General features: G+C 38.4%; 1 protein-coding gene across 2 annotated transcripts in view; it reads right to left on the minus strand.

Moving 5' to 3' along the window:
• Positions 1–17,282, minus strand: part of DYNC1I1 (dynein cytoplasmic 1 intermediate chain 1) — a 395,478-nt gene that overhangs the window by 153,466 nt on the left and 224,730 nt on the right. For both annotated transcript variants that reach the window (XM_055141002.1, XM_055140999.1), the window contains one exon: positions 1,855–1,944. In XM_055141002.1, the coding sequence (XP_054996977.1) occupies positions 1,855–1,944 (90 nt within the window). The remainder of the gene's footprint in view (positions 1–1,854; positions 1,945–17,282) is intronic.

A 17,282-nucleotide genomic window follows, 5' to 3' on the forward strand; every position in this document is an offset into this window, starting at 1 on the left:
AAAGCCTGTTCTTAACAGAAGTTTAAATGTGAAATCTCTATCAAGTCAATTTATTATCTTTCAGAAAATATTTCTTACGTCCCTGGGGATGCCATTGTTAAAGATGTTGAAGCTTTTCCCTGCTAAAGTCATCACCCAGAACTCGAGAGTAATCAATCTTGCTCAATGCCTGGGAAAGCCAAGTAAGTATCAATGTGACCAATATGTACCCATCCCTACAAAAGTCCCCAGTGAAGACTATGTGTCATGCGCTGTGCCAAAGCTGTACATGCATCTTTAATATGTACTAATCAAATGAGTATCTAAGGGCATGTTCATATTTGGAAGTTCTTTTTTATAAACACTCCATTCTCTAGTCACTCCATTTGCCTACAATGATAGCTTTTTGTTGTTGTTGTTTGTATGAGCTAAAAATTTTTAGAGAAATAGCACCTGTAGTGGTTATATTTTTATTTCTTATTTATTTTCTTTCTTTTCGTCCTTGTTTTTTGAGGCCCAGTGATATTTGAAAAATACATTTTACAGAGCTAATTACACAATCTGCCTCATGAGTTTCTCTACTGTGTTACCTATGGGTAATATTTGGAGCCTCTTTCTAGTTCGCTACCTATGAAATAAGGATAATAATATTTTCTGCTTTAAAATAATGTTTTAAGAAGATTTATTTATAAAAGGCTTTTGGAATTATCCACATCTGATTTTAGTTTTATAAATGTTAGTCATTATTGCAACTAGACCAGTTGCTACTCCTTATGTGCGCAGTAATGCAGCAAGCTTCCAACAGTTCAGTTAACTGCAGTTAAATCACATGACTATTGCAGCTAATAGTCATGTGATCTACACACAAACACTAATAATATGTAGTGTTTGTGTGTAGATCACATGACTAAATCAAAATGTACTGACAAAATAATTACCTTTTTATTGTTATCACTGGAAATAGATGAAGGAGTGAAGTGGATGATACAACTGTTGACAGATAATAAGTCTTACTTTACATTATTTAGTAAATATTTGACAAAAATTATTATTGGGTTTGCTACTAAAATTGTAGATGGTTTGGAATTTGTTTGATTCTATTGGTTAAAAACAAATTACATGGGAGCCACTGCAGCCAGAACCATGTTGCTTCTGAATGTCCTTCTCACCCTGTATCAGGAGCTAGAAAAAAAGAACACGCTGGGCAAAGAATTTACATCAAGATCAGTACTGAAATACTTTACTGTTTGTGATTTAGTTCAATAAGGACCAGCCACTCAGACTCTCTTATACTGGGGTTTTGCAACTCCAGTGAGGGTTGAGGAAAGTGAGAAACACAGAGACCTTGTAAAAGTCATGCTCTTCCCTTCATAAAGGGTCACACTGTGTTGCCCTTTTTAACATTTCAATTGCTAAAGAATAAAATATTTGAAAAAAAATTACTAGCTCTGAAGATCTTGGTTTGTCACTCGTTATGCAATATATTGAACAATCATAAATAAACTTATAAAGAGATTATGTTTATTTTTCTTAATTGAATCACAATTACAAAGTTGTTCATGATTGGGTTTTGGTCATATAATGTTCCAACACCCATACCTTCACCAGTGTATATATCCCACCACCAATGTCCCCAGATTCCCTCCCCCTCCACCCCCCCTCCTCTATGCCAGGTACTTCTCTCTCTTCTCTCTCTCTCTTCCTCTCTCTCTCTCTCTCTCTCCCCCCCCCACCCGTTTCCTTTTCATCCTTATGATTTGCAATAGATACTGAAAGGTTATCGGGTTAGTTTATAGTTTTCCCTCTAGTCCCTTAGTCCCTTACATTGGTAAAAATAAATAAAATTAAATGATGACTATATCTCCCATGCCTTACCTTCCTTCACCTCCTGTTTTTTGTCTTGATTTTCCACTTCAGAGTCATGACCAACTTTTGGCTCTACCATTTCATCATCTTCCTCATCCTCTAGAAAAAAGTAAGAGAAAAATGGATCATTTTCTTTCCTTCAAATCAAAGCCTTTCATTGATGGTGGGAGGTAGGGGCAAAGGGTAAAGTTCCAATTATTAGGGCAACTTCTAAGTAAATCAGTTCACAACGAATGCCCCCAAAGTATGTTTATGAATATATGAATTCATTATCTTCAAAAGGGACCTCTTTGAAAGTCCCTATCATTGCTGAGAAAACTGCCCTGAGTCGGCACCTGCTACATCTCTCTCCAAGCCCTCACCACATGGGATGTCTCAGAATTGCCTCTCTGACCCCCAAAGCTTCCTTGGAGATGGTCTAGGAACAGATCTTAAAATGTTTCCACCTGGAGCACATTCTCCACAAGGGACACCTGCTGTGCAGACGACTCATTTCCAATTTAATTCTCACCAAATTAATTTGGATTTGACCTACAGGAAAGGGTTAAATACAGGTCTGACCCTAGGTCAGATACCACTGCCAAGTAAACAGCCAGGGGGTAGAGCCCCAAGAGTCATTGCCATGGGCCTGGGAGAAAGCAACCAACATAAAATGGAATTTACACAATCAGAGCAGCTCATGCATTAATGTGAATTTAATGAGCACGAACAAATGGATCCAGTCAGCCACCACTGCCAGATGTTATAATGCCCTTCCTGCCCTATGCAAATGATGCTCACTCTCTTTGCTCTCATTCTGCCTTTCTTAGGGGTCCCTTCCTTACAGAGCACTTGGAGTCAGTCACAGTGTAGAATCTATGAGGAGAACTAGATGTCACATACATAAAATATTCCAATTTAAAGAAACAACTTATGAAATAAAATAATATAAATTAAAACGTTCATCAGAGTACATATGTTTGATACCACTGTTTTTAAGCATTATATTCAGTCATTGATTTCATTGGTTAAAGTGAAGTTTATGAGAAATGACTTCTTTTTATTCTTCCCTCGCTTACATTTACTCATGTTAAATTATTCAACAAATATCTACAAACTTTCTAAAAAAATCTAAGCTCTATAGACAGTCCAGTTTCTATCACAGTAAATACTAAGGTTTACATTAAACCTTTAAACTTCAACTTCATAGAAAATGATTTATAAACATCTGCTTAATGTCAAATAAATATATATTGTATGAAAAGCAATTACAAAGTTCTGCTATATTAAGCAAATGTGTGATGGGAATATCACCATAAAAATATGAACGTGCAAAAATGCATTGCAATATAGATGCACATATCTTGAATGCTTGAGACCTTGGGTTTGACCTCTGCACCACATACCTAAATAAACAACAACTATAATACAATATTCACACTTACCCACCATGACTCCCCCACTGCAAGTCCTTGGAAACAAGAACTACACATAGATAGATAGATAGATAGATAGATAGATAGATAGATAGATAGATAGATAGATAGATAGACAGATAGATTTGATTTGGAATTTCTATTTTATTGATTTGGAATTTTTTAAAAATTGAATCATACGAATTAAAAAGTTACAAAGATATCTGTGGTTGAGTTTTAGGCATATATTGTTCCAACAGCAATCCTTCACCAGTGCCTAACTGTTACCACGAATGTTCCGCCACCAAAGTTCCGAGTTTCACCTCCCACCTCCAAACCTGTCTCTGATGCAGGAATTTTCCCCCTTTGTCATTGTCCTACTAAGAAAAGATAAACTTTTGATGCAATCTGGATGGATGTAGAGGAAAAAGAATAGTCTAAGAATAATCTCATATGTGGAATATAAAGAAACTTCCTAGGAAAATACCAAATGTCCAATTTAAATGAAGAACAGGAGAACTGGTAGGAAGTAGGAAGGAAGCTTGGTACTGGGGCAGGGGTGGGAAGAGTAAGTTAGGAAAGGGAACAGTAGGACAATGGGGGAAGGAAAAATATTTTTAATGTGAATTTTCATTGATCAGCATTCTGCATGTGTGAAGGTTGTGCAATCAATTTCATTACTTTATAACCAGATTATACGCATTTATACATATTAGAAAGAATACACAGCTTTTAAAAGGGGGATTGTTATGGATAATTTATTATTATATTAATTAAGACATTTATTATGACCATATTATTACTAACACATACCTATGAAATAAAATAATTACTCTTAGCACTTGAGATAGTTTAGGGGTTAAGATGCTGGCCTTGCTAATGCTCCCAACACTGGATCCTTCAGCATCATCCTGGAGGATCCTGAATAGTGATCCTGATGGTCCCCAACACTGCAGTACCCATAGAGTACCACATCTTTGGGCCCTAGCATTGAACTGCTCACCAGTGACCGACAATCGCCAGCAGGGCTCTGGGTTATTGGAGTATAGCTTGGGAACTCTCTTCCCAAGAAAATTGCCCTTAGAGTTTCAAAATTACTTTATTACCTAGATTTTTAGACAAATGAACCTTAAAAATGTTATAAATAGGGGCTGGAGCAAAGAACAGCGGGTAGGGCGTTTGCCTTACACGTGGCCGACACAGGTTCGATTCCCAGCATCCCATATGGTTCTCTGAGCACCGCCAGGAGTAATTCCTGAGTGCATGATCCATGAGTAACCTCTGAGCATCACGGGGTGTGACCCAAAAGGCATAAAAAAGTTATGAATAACATATAAATCCTTTTCAGAAAGATATTATATCTGTTTAATAAAAGCTAGTTAGGAAGTCTTGAATGAAAGATTCACAATATGTCTTCCTGATCCCAAAATCTAATATAAAATTAAGTTAGATAGGACTTGGATTTTTGTCTTTTCTGGTAAACCTTGAAAGGAGAGGCAGTTTTCAAGAGATATCTAATCTGTGGAATGCGAATCCACTTCAGAACCTCCAGAAACTTCAGAACTTATTTTACAAACATTTCTAATACTAACATTTTTCAATACACTATAGTATAATACGAAACATCTTAATTACTCAACCATGTCCTGATATATAATAAATACAATAAGATGACAAAAAAGTGATAAAGCCTTTTATGGGTTGAAATTGTCGCCAACTCTGAAAATTCAGTGATAAAACAAAAAACTCAGAACCTCAAAGTATGATTACATTGGAAGCAGGATTTTTGCAGATGTAATTAGCTAAAATGCAGTCAAATTCAGTATGACTTGGGTCATTATAAGAAGAAGAAATTTGGACACAAACTCACACAGAAAGAAAGTCATGAGAAGATGAGAAAAAAGATTGGAGTGAAGCTCCTATAAGCCAAAGAATGCTAGAAATTGCCAGCAAAGTACCAGAAGCTATGGAAAAGCACATGCTTCCTCACACTATCAGGATGTAGCTACCCTGCCAAAACCTTCATTTTGGGATGCTCATTTCAATAATTGTGAGAATGTCCATTTCTCTTCCTTAAAAAACCTAGTTAGGGCTATTTTGTGGTAGCAGTCAAACCAACTATGGTTGCTAAAGCCTTTTATGATTCTACAATCTAGTAAAAAGGGAAAAAAAGATATGAGGATGATGATAACAACAACAACAATAACAAACAATTATACCTAAAGTAGTGATGAGTGCTTTATATGCATTTCTAACTTATCAGTACTTGGAATGACTAGCCTAGTCTATAGGCTAGAAGATGGAGAAATTTTCCCCAGCCTCTCAAAGAGGTCAAGCTTCAAATTCTATCTGGTTCTGTTTCTATGTATCATCTTTTTTAAAAACAATTTATTTTATTGAATCACCATGTGGAAAGTTACAAAATTCTCAGGCTTATGTCTCAGTTATACAATGCTCAAACACCTGTCCTTTCACCAGTGCCCATATTCCACCACCAAAAAAAACAAACCCAGTATACCTCCCACCGCCCCACCCCCCAACCCCCCGCCCCCACCTGTATAACTGATAAATTTCACTTAATTTTCTCTTTACCTTGATTACATTGCATATTTCAACACAAAACTCACTATTGTTGTTGGAGTTTCAACACAGAACTCACTATTCTTGTTGGAGTTTATCCCCCCAAAATACGGCCCTATTGACAAGGAAACATTTGATAATTAGTTTTCCACTGATGAGAATGAAGAGATATAAAGTCGCGAGGCCGCGGTAGCCGCACGGTTTAGGATTTCTGTATTTTAGTAATTAAGTCCAGGGAGATTTAGGTTGGAAATTGCATCATTTCCCTTCCTTGGGCAGCATGGAGGAAAAGGTTAGTTCACAGTCTGGAGACATGGCTGCAAGCACATGCTGGGACCAGAAGTAATGTAGCTGGCTCTGGATCTTGCTCGTTCAGCAGCAAAGCGGCCATGCAAAAGCAAGGTCACCCGGGTCGAATCTCGGCGGAGCGCAAGCCGGTATCGGCCCCCGCCCGAGACTGCTCAAGCGTTCCGCTGTTTCAAGTACAAAACACATTTTTTTTTCCCCATGCCACCAAGTTCATACCTGTTTAAAAGTCCCATAATATGGTGGACGCCACGCCGCTTCCTCCCAGAGGGAAGAAAAACCAAGGAAGAAGGATATTTCTCCCCTTAGCCGACGTGGGGCAAAAGCTTAATTAGTTCACAGTCTGGCGACAGAGCTGCAAGCACTTGCTGGGATCAGTAGTAATGTCTCTATGTATCATCTTTAAGTCTAATTATACATACAACTGTATACTTCACAACTATAATATGCAATGATATAATATATTATATAAATAACTATATATAGTTTTATATATAGTTATATAGTTTTATATATATATATTTATATAGTTTCAATCCTCAAAATGAGGTAATGTAGAAATGCTGTGGCAAGATAAAGAAGAACCTGAAGTGCAAGTATGTATAACATTCAGTTGTAGTGTAAGGAACTGCACTTCACTTGGAAGTTCTTTGGGGTGCACATCACATGGTGTCAACTTGTACTTCTACTTTCAGAGGTAGATATATATAGGGTTCAGCTGAGGTCTGGGTTTTTCATCCTTAAGAGCTATACATAATGGATTGCTTTAGATATGAAAAATAGATTAAGCTGGGCTGGAGATATAGTACAGAAGACAGGGCTCTGACCTTGCATGCAGCCAACCTGGGCTTGATTCTTGGTACCATGCATGATCCGTCAGGCCCAATCAGGAATGACCCTTGAGTTCAGAGCCAGGAAAAAGCCCTGAGCATAGCCAAGTATGATTAAATAAAAACAACCCAAACCCAAACCAAAGCAACCCCTCACACTTGCCACATATACATCCAAAGATAAAGCTAGATCCTAGGGGCTGGAGCAATAGCACGGCAGGTAGGGCATTTGCCTTGCACGCGGCTGACCCAGGTTCGATTCCCAGTGTCCCATATGGTCCCCTGAGCACTTCCAGGGGAAATTTCTGAGAGCAGATTCAGGAGTAAGCCCTGAGCATCTCCAGGTGTGACCCAAAAAGGAAAAAAAAAGCTACATCCTAATTCTTTATTATTTATGCTTTGGAGTTCACCAACTTGAGACTCATCTAGCAATGCATAAAGCAAGCAGGAATTCCTCAAGAGAGACAAACACATAGTCTGAGGACACTACTTCAGAGAAAACACAACCATCCCTTGCTTTTTGAAATGTTGTTCTATGTCACTCCATTTTTATGACAAAAGCTGAAAAGTAAAATTCACTTTGAAACCCTTTGAGAGTCAGTGTGCTCCCTAAGTGGAGAGAAGGGCCCCACTAGGCTCTATCCTAGGGAACTACACTCTGTATGTTTTTATCTCTCCACCCACTTGCCTTCTTGTTGTGATGACTGAGGATCACATACTAGGTTACAGTACTTGAATTCTTTCTTTAGTTGTAGTGCTTGCCATGTATTGCACACTTGGTTGTATTACTCATGTTCTTATTTGTGGGGCTCTCCAGAGATCACTCATCTTTTTAAACAGTAGTGATAGCACATTCTGTTGTGGTTCTAGATATTCCAAACAGCAGCACTGCCAGGATTGCACTCAGCATGTTGAGTGGTACTGGGGTCCCATGCCTGCTTCATAGGAGCTCTGTCAGCCATCCCAGGGCTCTTATGATGCCACACCTCTGAACTGTGTCTCTGTATTGTTAGCAAGATATGCCCTAATGTATCAATAAAAGCCTAAGAGAGCTTCCAAGAGCATTAGGCTTACTGCGAAGCTCAGGGCGTTTGGTTTAGATCATGGTGAATAGAACACGAAATACTTGCATGAAGTTTTTAATATCACTGACAGTTGTGTTACCATTGATTGCAGTGAAGTATGAATTTGAAAGGGCAGGTTACAGGGTGTTTTTAATACCTACAAAGGATTGCATTATAGAACAATGTTTGCAATTAACCAGTCAAACATGCTAGTCGCAATTCAAGCCCTCCACATCTGTCACATCAGCCACAGTGGATAGGTAGCTTCAGCCATCAACACTGAGGCAAACCCAGAACGAAAATGCAGATGTTAGTGATTCACTCACTCTGACGCATTCAGCACACAATGCTAACAGACGGCTCTCTTCCTCTTTCCTACATCCCAGTCTCAGGGACCTCTCACTACCCCAACTTACAAGGACACAAACACCCCATAATCATCACCTTGCAGCCTTCCTGTCTGCTTACTAGCTTCTTGATTCTGATAAGTGAAATCATGCTCTAGATAATTATTTCTCCCATATAGACTATATATATGAGCTGTATATTTATATATCATTCTTCGTTCTACACCAGTGTTATTTTAGGTCTTATGTGTTATTTGGTATGAATTAGTAGGTTATTTACTTCTGTGGTTTCAGAAGCATAGCATCCTTTGCCTGTTTGTTTGGAGGCATATCCAGCGGGGCACAGAGCACTACATCTGGCTCAGTGCTCAGGGTTCATTCCTGGTAGAGTTTAGGGGACTGTTGACTGTATGCAAGATAAATACCTTACCCACTACACCATTACTCCAGCTCCTCAGGATCTTTTACTATGCATGAATAGTTATTAATTCTTTATATTGTATCACTTGATTTAAGAAAAAGATTCATAGGTGCTCTACCTTTGACAGCAAAGAAAACTTGTCATTTATCTGGGTTCAAGGCTACAGAACACCACTTGGTAGCCCTTTAATTTGTGTGTGTGTGTGTGTTAAGTGGGAAAGAGGCCACATCCAGTGGTACTCAGGGTTTCTTCTGGCTCTTCGTTCAGAGACCACGTCTAGCAGTCCTCAGGGGACCATATGGGATGCCAAGGATCAAACTCAGGACAGCTGTGTGCAAGGCAAAAGCCCTACCCACTGTATTATTTTCCGTGCCCTAGTTCCTTGATTTTATATAACTCACAGAAACTCTCTAAGGCCCTATTTTCCTCATATGCTCAACTAGGATAATCTCTCTTAAAATACAATGTTGTTGTAAGAATAACCAAACAAAATAATTGAGGTGAAATTGCTGTCTAACCCACTAATAGGATGAGATAACCATGTACAGACACCTTCGAACAAATAATGCTTTAGTTGCATGTTAACAAATATTTACTGAGCACTTACTAAAGATCACATTCTAAAAATCTGACAGAAAACCAGACACAAAAAACCTCTGAGTTCATGGGACTTGCATTTAAGTTAAGGAAAGAAACTGCAGACAATAAATTAATAAATAAAACACACTGTACCAGATAAATGCAATGGTAAAATAAGAAATAAACAGAGGAGTCTCACGTGCACATTAGACAGAGTGGGAAGAGTTGAAGTTCACTGTGATCAAGAAAGGCCACACTGAGATGATATTTGGAAAGAAGCTAAGAAAGAGAGAGAGCTTATTGCAGGTCTTAGGAGAGTAAGATGAACAGCAAATAGATTCTTCCATCTCATTCTAAGAACCCAAAGTGTGACCTATCAAAATGGATTTATTGCCAATTCCACTGACTATGGAATACATTTTTTGCTTGTCAGAATCATCTACTTTGGGCTGCTGTATCTTCTAGTTCTCAAAATAAACTCAGTTTCACCAAATGACTTTCAGCTTTAAATAGTATCAAGTTTTTACCTTTCCATGGATATAAGCATTTTTATTTTAATTCCTGGAAGAGTCAAAACTCAGTCTCATTACAGAAAATGTCATTACTGAAAAAATGTTATTCTATGGAGTTTGTCTATGAAAGGCAAAGGTTTGTGATGGCAATTTGTTAGCTTATGCATAAAGCATGTGGGGAAATTGGTTATCTAATTATTTAAACAGAAAATCCTTTTTCAGAGAATCATTTTGATGATAAAAAATAAAACACACCAACATATGTGTTAATTTTTAAAAAACCATTCTTCATAAATTTTAAACATAAAATGGAAACATAAAAATGGAATCATATTGAAATTAAATAATATTAAATTTTGTATCATACGTTTTAATTAGGGGCGGGAGCGATAGCACAGCGGTTGGGCGTTCGCCTTTCACGCGGCCGACCCGAGTTTGATTCCTCTGCCCCTCTATGAGAGCCCAGCAAGCTACTGAGAGTATTGAGCCCGCACAGCAGAGCCTGGCAAGCTACCCGTGCGTACTGGATATGCCAAAAACAGTAACAATAAGTCTCTCAATGAGAGACGTTACTGGTGCCCACTCGAACAAATCGATGAGCAACGGGATGACAGTGACAGTGACAAGTTTTAATTACATATATTTAAATTGGGCTGGAGTAATAGCATAGCTGGTAGGGCGTTTTCCTTGCACGCAGCTGACCCAGGTTCGATTCTTCCATCCCTCTCAGAGAGCCCAGCAAGCTACCAAGAGTATTCCACCCACACAGCAGAGCCTTGCACTACCTGTGGCATATTTAATATGCCAAAAACAGTAACAACAAGTCTCACAATGGAGACCTTAGTGGTGCCTGCATGAGCAAATCAATGAACAACAGGATGACAGTGCTGTATTTAAATCATATATATAGGTTGTAATACGGTTAAAGTCCCATGATGAGACATGTGAAAAAACTTTTTAAGAAATTACACGTGACCCTTTAAAGTGCTTACAAATCAACTGTAGGTGTTAATTTTAATCGGTGGTAGAATTCTTTGTCAATCACCTTTTAAAGACACAAAGTAAGTGTTACCATGAATTTGTTAAGGAAATAAAACACATGCGATTGGTTTGTTTCTCTGCATACTCAATGTTTGTCTTGCTCAGCAAAGAGAGTATATTTTTCTTTAAGACTCTGGTTTCCTTTCTGGTGTAACTGGAATTTCTTTCTGTTGAAGCCATTTTAAAAAACAGTTAAATAACTTGAAAGAAAAGGATTTATACAGAACCACTACACGCTACTGATATATGAGTTGTGCCACTACTTCATACCCGGTTACATTTCCTCTGAGATTGGAGGGGGAAAAATTACCACCCATGTATGGTTTCCTGTACCAGATCTACTAAAGAAATTAAACTAGTGGCAGAAATTAATTACCTGTCAGTCCAAGGGGATAATTTCAAACAATGGCATCTTTTAGGCACATTATTTTATTTAGCACTCTATTCCTGCCATCTGTAATGGCTACATTCCTTTTCTCTAACTGGAAAAAAATCTTTAGCAACCACTGTTCTTCCTTAAAAATTTCTGAAGGTCTAAGAATGAATAACGGCATGTTTGGCAGCAATCACATATAACACACTTAGCACCAAGTCTGACACTTTGTATGAGCTCCTGAAGGATAAGTTTTCCCTACCAGTCTGTGGTTCAGAATGAAGCCAGCAGAGTCAAGTTGAATATTGCAGAATCCTCACCGTTGACTTGTTTTGAATGCCTTACAAATTTGAGGCATTGGGAAGGGAAAGCAGTGAAACATTTGTCACTGCTACACACACACACACACACACACACACACACACACACATCCCCCTCTTAACTCCTATCTAGTTTATGTTCCCCAGTACTGTTGCATTGGTTACAACAGAACCCTAATTTCTTTTTCCTGAAGCTCGAAGAGAGACATTTGACATCTTCCTGTTCTCTATCTCCTAGTGACTGGAACCAGGCAGAATTGGAACAGACTGTGCTCCTATCCCAGGTTATATCTTCTGGAAGGGGACAGTCAAGATTAATTTTAGGAAATATATTATAGATGTCCACGATCCTCAGCAGATTGTATCAGATACAAAATCAGGGTTCTCTTGGTTCTTGTCTTTCCTCAAGCCTGTTCCTTTTGCCTCCTGTTGATTTTGTGAGCACCAGATTTCCTTTCAATAAATTTCACTAGAGGTGGTGCCAGGACCAGATTTCCTTCAAGTAAATCCCCCTGGACTTAATGCCTGCTTCTTTCAGCCAGAACCCTAAGCAACACAGTGCGGCCCTCTGTGAAGGGAAGAGTTTGTCTTTTACAAGGTCGGTTCTCACCTTCCCCAGCCCTCACTGGGCTTGCAAAATCCCAGGATAAGAGGGTCTGAGTGACTGGCCAGAACCCCCTTGCTGCTTTGCTCTTGGATTTTTCATAAGGGAACTTGTCCGCTTCATCTGTGGTTCACAGGAGACTCTAATTCTGATCAGAGAAGAGTGTGGGAAAGTGAGTGGGCCATTTCATACCAACCTTCTTCATTCAAAAGTGGGGGTCCCATCTTGCTGCTGCTAGAATGGGAGCAACAAAGCAATTACCATGTGACTTTAAATAGGACAGACTAATGACTATAAGGTGCACAATTACTATATGTGCCACTAAAGAAAGGCACTGACTACAAATTGTATATATTAATCAACTCTAATGTGAAAAATAGTGAATATTAGAATTTATTTAATATTTTTTGGTTTAAACATGAACTGAAACTAGTTTCTGGAAGATAAAAAGGGAGGGCAAGAACAGAATAAGTCCTAAATTAAGCTTACTACTTGGTGAACAGACTCGGAGAGGAAAAAGACATTGTTTAGTCTTTTGTTTAGGGGATGTATTACTTTCAACATAAGTCCAAGTGTCATAACCATTTTTACATGCTTTTCTGAATGGGTATTTCAGATGGTGATTCTTTTTATAGCTTCATTAATGTTCAATTGACATAGGAATCAATCTTAGAAATGAAACAACTTTATTTTTTTAAATTGAGTCACTATGAGATACACAGTTATGAAGCTGTTCCTGATGAGATCAAATAAAACTTTCTTGTTGTTGTTTTTGGCCACACTCCAAAGTTTTTAGAACTTACTCCTGGCTCTGTGCTGCGAGATTGCTCCTGGTGATGTCCAGGGGACCATATGAGATGCCATGTTGGCTGCATTTAAGGCAGCATCCTACCCACTGTACTATCTTTCTGGTCCCATTTATTTTTTTAATTTAAAAACAGATTCATTTAAGTGAAGATTTGCTTTGAAGTAACGTTTTTGGCTTAATATTTCCTCATTTCAAATACCACTATGAATAGTATTTATACCTATTATCTTCCACCATCATCCACAAACTAAGATATCCCTGATACTGGTCTTCTATTGCATATTCCAATACAATTATTCCACTGGATCCTAACATTCAACATGTTCAAAGAGAAACTTGTATCTAACACTGGATTTGCCTCTGGGGATCTGCCTCTGAACATCTAAATTCCCCATTCTGCCTACAGTGTCACCACTTACAGCTGGACACTAGTGTACCACACCCAATTGTTATCTACCAAGGACTATTCTCTAACTTCTTTTGACTTCTCCAATATCTGGTTTATATTCAGCTCAGCCTTTATAATCTCAGGCGTGGACATCATTACCATAGTTTGCCTGGAATTTTACAATAGTTTTAGCTATTAGTAAAACAGACTATGAGTAGGTAGACTTCCTACCCTTATAATACTACTTTATACTTCTAGTGCTTTCCTTTTTAATTAAAAAAATAACAACTTCTTTATTCAGGATCTTTTAGAGATCCCTATAGATTTCAGTATAAAAACCTACCTCATCTTCAAGGTACAATCGCCAAGGTCCCAGTAGGTTCATGCCTCAAAAGAACTGCATGTTGTATTTTTTTTCCTGTCTGTAACTATCTTCTTTCTAATGTCCAGGAGGTGATTATTCCTACCCTGCTTGGTGTAGCTCTAGCAGCTTTAACAGTTCCTCCTAAACTGATTTGTTAACTCCCCTCCACTCTCCTCCAGCCCTCCTTGTAGACTTCTTTAAGACAACACAACTCAGACCACATGAAGCTATGCCATAGGTCTATCTCCATACCAGATTAAAAGTCACTCAAAGACCTTATATTACTAGTACAATCACTGTCAAATAATTCACAGCACTGTGAAGACAGTTATGATTATTCTAAAAAGGTAGTTATAAACCACACAGCGTAGGACACTACATAAAAAAACTTACTATGGATTTCTTTTCAGATATATATATATTTCACTTTTAATAATCATAATATTATGTCATTAATAAATATTATTAAAAAATTTAAATGAGTTCAAAGCATTAGTGGTGCTAAATATGGCTTTTGACACTCCACTTAATTCCTTCTTAGCCTCTTGTCTCATGTACATTCTGAAATACCTCTTTAATGACAGCTAGATTCAATGAGAATTCAATGCTGCTACCCAGACCTGCAGAGAAGTTGGAAGGTTTCGAAAATACAAGAGCCATCTTCTCTTTTTGCCTAAAAAGGTTAATATGGAGGTTATAGTCATGGTCCAAACAACAAATGATACAAATTTGACCTCAGATGGTTTAGCTGACAGTAGGCATGATGAATTGGGCTGTGAATTTAGACATATGTTTGCACAGCAGAAGGTAAGGGCTCTTGTACAGAACTCACTCAAGTAAGTCACCCTATCCTTGGACCAACTTTGTGTATACTTCGCCAACTTTACCAGGAGTCCAAAGACAGCCACCCTCTTGATATGTATCACGGCAGCCAAAATAAAGTATAACATGCACCACTGAATGCTTATACAAACCAAGGTGAGCGCCTCTGTGCTTTCAAAATATGCAGGAAAGACATATTTTGTGGGATTTTCAGTAAGCACTTTGTTAAATATACTACATACTAATATTTTAAAAACCGTCGCTTTCTGGTGAGGAAAATTCTGGCCAGAGTAAAGAAAACATACATTTCTCATCATACAGAGCCCTCCTGTTAACACTCTAGGCCACATCAGTTCTCTCCTAAGGCTCTAACATGACAGTACTTGGAAAGTTTACTTCCTGATTGAATGTCACCCAAGGCATTGCAAATGAGAGTAAATGAAAGAAAATATTCAAAATAGAAGAGGAAGCCAAAGAATAGTATTTTTTAGCAGCATTTCCTGAAACTTGTAACTAGACTGATATATAATATGTATTAAATTGAATTGACAAGGATTAGTCAGCTTGAACGGACAGACAGAAATCAAGAGAACAACGCCCTTCTCAGAGATGCCCAGGCAGGAATCTGTTAGTTACTTTAGCATTTGACGTTTGCAGAGTGTCACTTTTTCTATAAATTTTCCTTCTTAAAATTTTTTTGCTGTTAAAAAAATTTTTTTTACTATCATGTTATTTAAGTAGAGAGAGAGTATGGGGAACACTGTCTGCCATTAAGACAGTGGGAGGGTGGGAAAGTGGGGGTATACTGGGGATACTGGTGGTGGGGAATGTGCACTGCTGGAGGGATGGGTGTTTGATCATTGTGTGACTGTAACTCAGACATGAAAGCTTGTAACTATATCTCATGGTGATTCAATAAAAGAAAAAAAAAGAAAAACTTTTTTCCCTAGTTCCCTATTGGGCTAGAGCGATAGAATAGCAGTAGGGCATTTGCCTTGCATGCAGCCAACCCAGGTTCAATTCCTCCACCCCTCTTGGAGTGCCCGGCAAGCTACTGAGAGTATCTTGCCTGCATGGCATAGCCTGGCAAGCTACCTTTGGTGTATTCAATATGCCAAAACAGTAACAAAATATGCCAAAAATAGTAACAAAAACAGTCTCAAAATGGAGATATTACTGGTGCCCGCTCAAGCAAATCGATGAGTTCCCTATTATCCAGATGAGTTCAGCACGTGGATTCCATCATCATTTGACTCTAATTAAATTTTCCTATATTTCTGAAATGGATTTTGACTCAACTGTGTATGAGCATATTCCAGATATGAGTGTAGGTAGGTGAAACCATTCAGATTTGCTATTAGAGCCACCTCCCATCTTCCCTGTGTTTTTGCCTTTAACATTTTTCAGGCCACTGCCTCCCAAGGAAGTCATGGAACTTTGAAGTCATGAAGCTATAGAAGAGATAAGTAGCGTGAACTAATTTATACTAATGAAATAGAGAATGATCACCCCCAAATCAATGCAATCTGAAGCAACTGCAAGATCTCTGAGGGAAGAAGATTTGAAAGAGCGGGGATAGGCATCTGTTAAACATTCTTAAAAGCAGAAATCATCAAGGTGTTATCTAGCACTTCTTTTATTAATAGGTGGATCAAACCTTATTATTTTTACCTGCTTGTATCATTTGGTCAGCTCCTTTGTCCTCTCCATTTCTACCTTCCTCTTTGGTGAGGGCCACTACTGCTTCCTCTGTAACTTACCTCCCCTGAAATTCCTCTATGGAGTTTCATCGTCCAGCCTCCCTATGCAGCAAACAGCACTAACAGACTAGCTCATACTTTTAATACAGAACCCTGCTTATATAATTTAACTATTAAAAGCCCTTGACAGTGCCCATGACCTGCAGAATAAAAGCTAGGCTTCTCAGCAGAGTCTTCAAGTCTTCTAAGGTCTGGCCCCAACATGTCTTTTCTGCCTAAATTTCTTCATCTGTGTTCATTTCCCCTCACTGCTGGTCACACCCACTTCAGGCCACATGATACTGATACTGTGTTTGCTGCACGAATTTCCACAGTCCAATCAGATATTATATTCCCTTTCTTTTACAAAGTTTGAGCACCTACATATTTCAGATATGACTGTAGACAGTAGAGTTCAGCAATAAAAAAAATAGAAAGAACTTCCTGCCTTCATGGAATTTACCTTCTACATTCTAGTAGGTGAAATAGAAAATAGGCAAGATAAACAAGTAGAATATAATGTAGTTTAGAGAGTTGCAAGAGCTAAATAAGAAAAAAATAAAGAAGAGGAAGGAGAGGGAAATGATGGGTATCACAATTTTCATAGGTTTTCAAGAGTCATCATTGTGGAGAGATAGCATTTAAAAACAAATTCATGGGACTGAGAAATAAAGCTATGTAGAAGCATGAGGAAAATATTCTAGGTAGAAGAAGCAAAAACACAAGGGAAGGAGCCGGGGTTGGGGGTGGGGAGAGAGAGAGAGAGAGAGAGAGAGAGAGAGAGACAGAGAGACAGAGACAGAGAGACAGAGAGACAGAGACAGAGACAGAGACAGAGAGACAGAGTACAACAGGTAGAGCACTTGCATGTGTCCGATCCAGGTTCAAATCCTTGTATCCTACATAGTTGCCATTCCACTTCTGGGATTGATTCCTGAGTATAGA

The sequence above is a fragment of the Sorex araneus genome, chromosome 1 (genome assembly GCF_027595985.1).
Source record: "Sorex araneus isolate mSorAra2 chromosome 1, mSorAra2.pri, whole genome shotgun sequence".
Classification (NCBI taxonomy): Eukaryota; Metazoa; Chordata; class Mammalia; order Eulipotyphla; family Soricidae; genus Sorex; species Sorex araneus.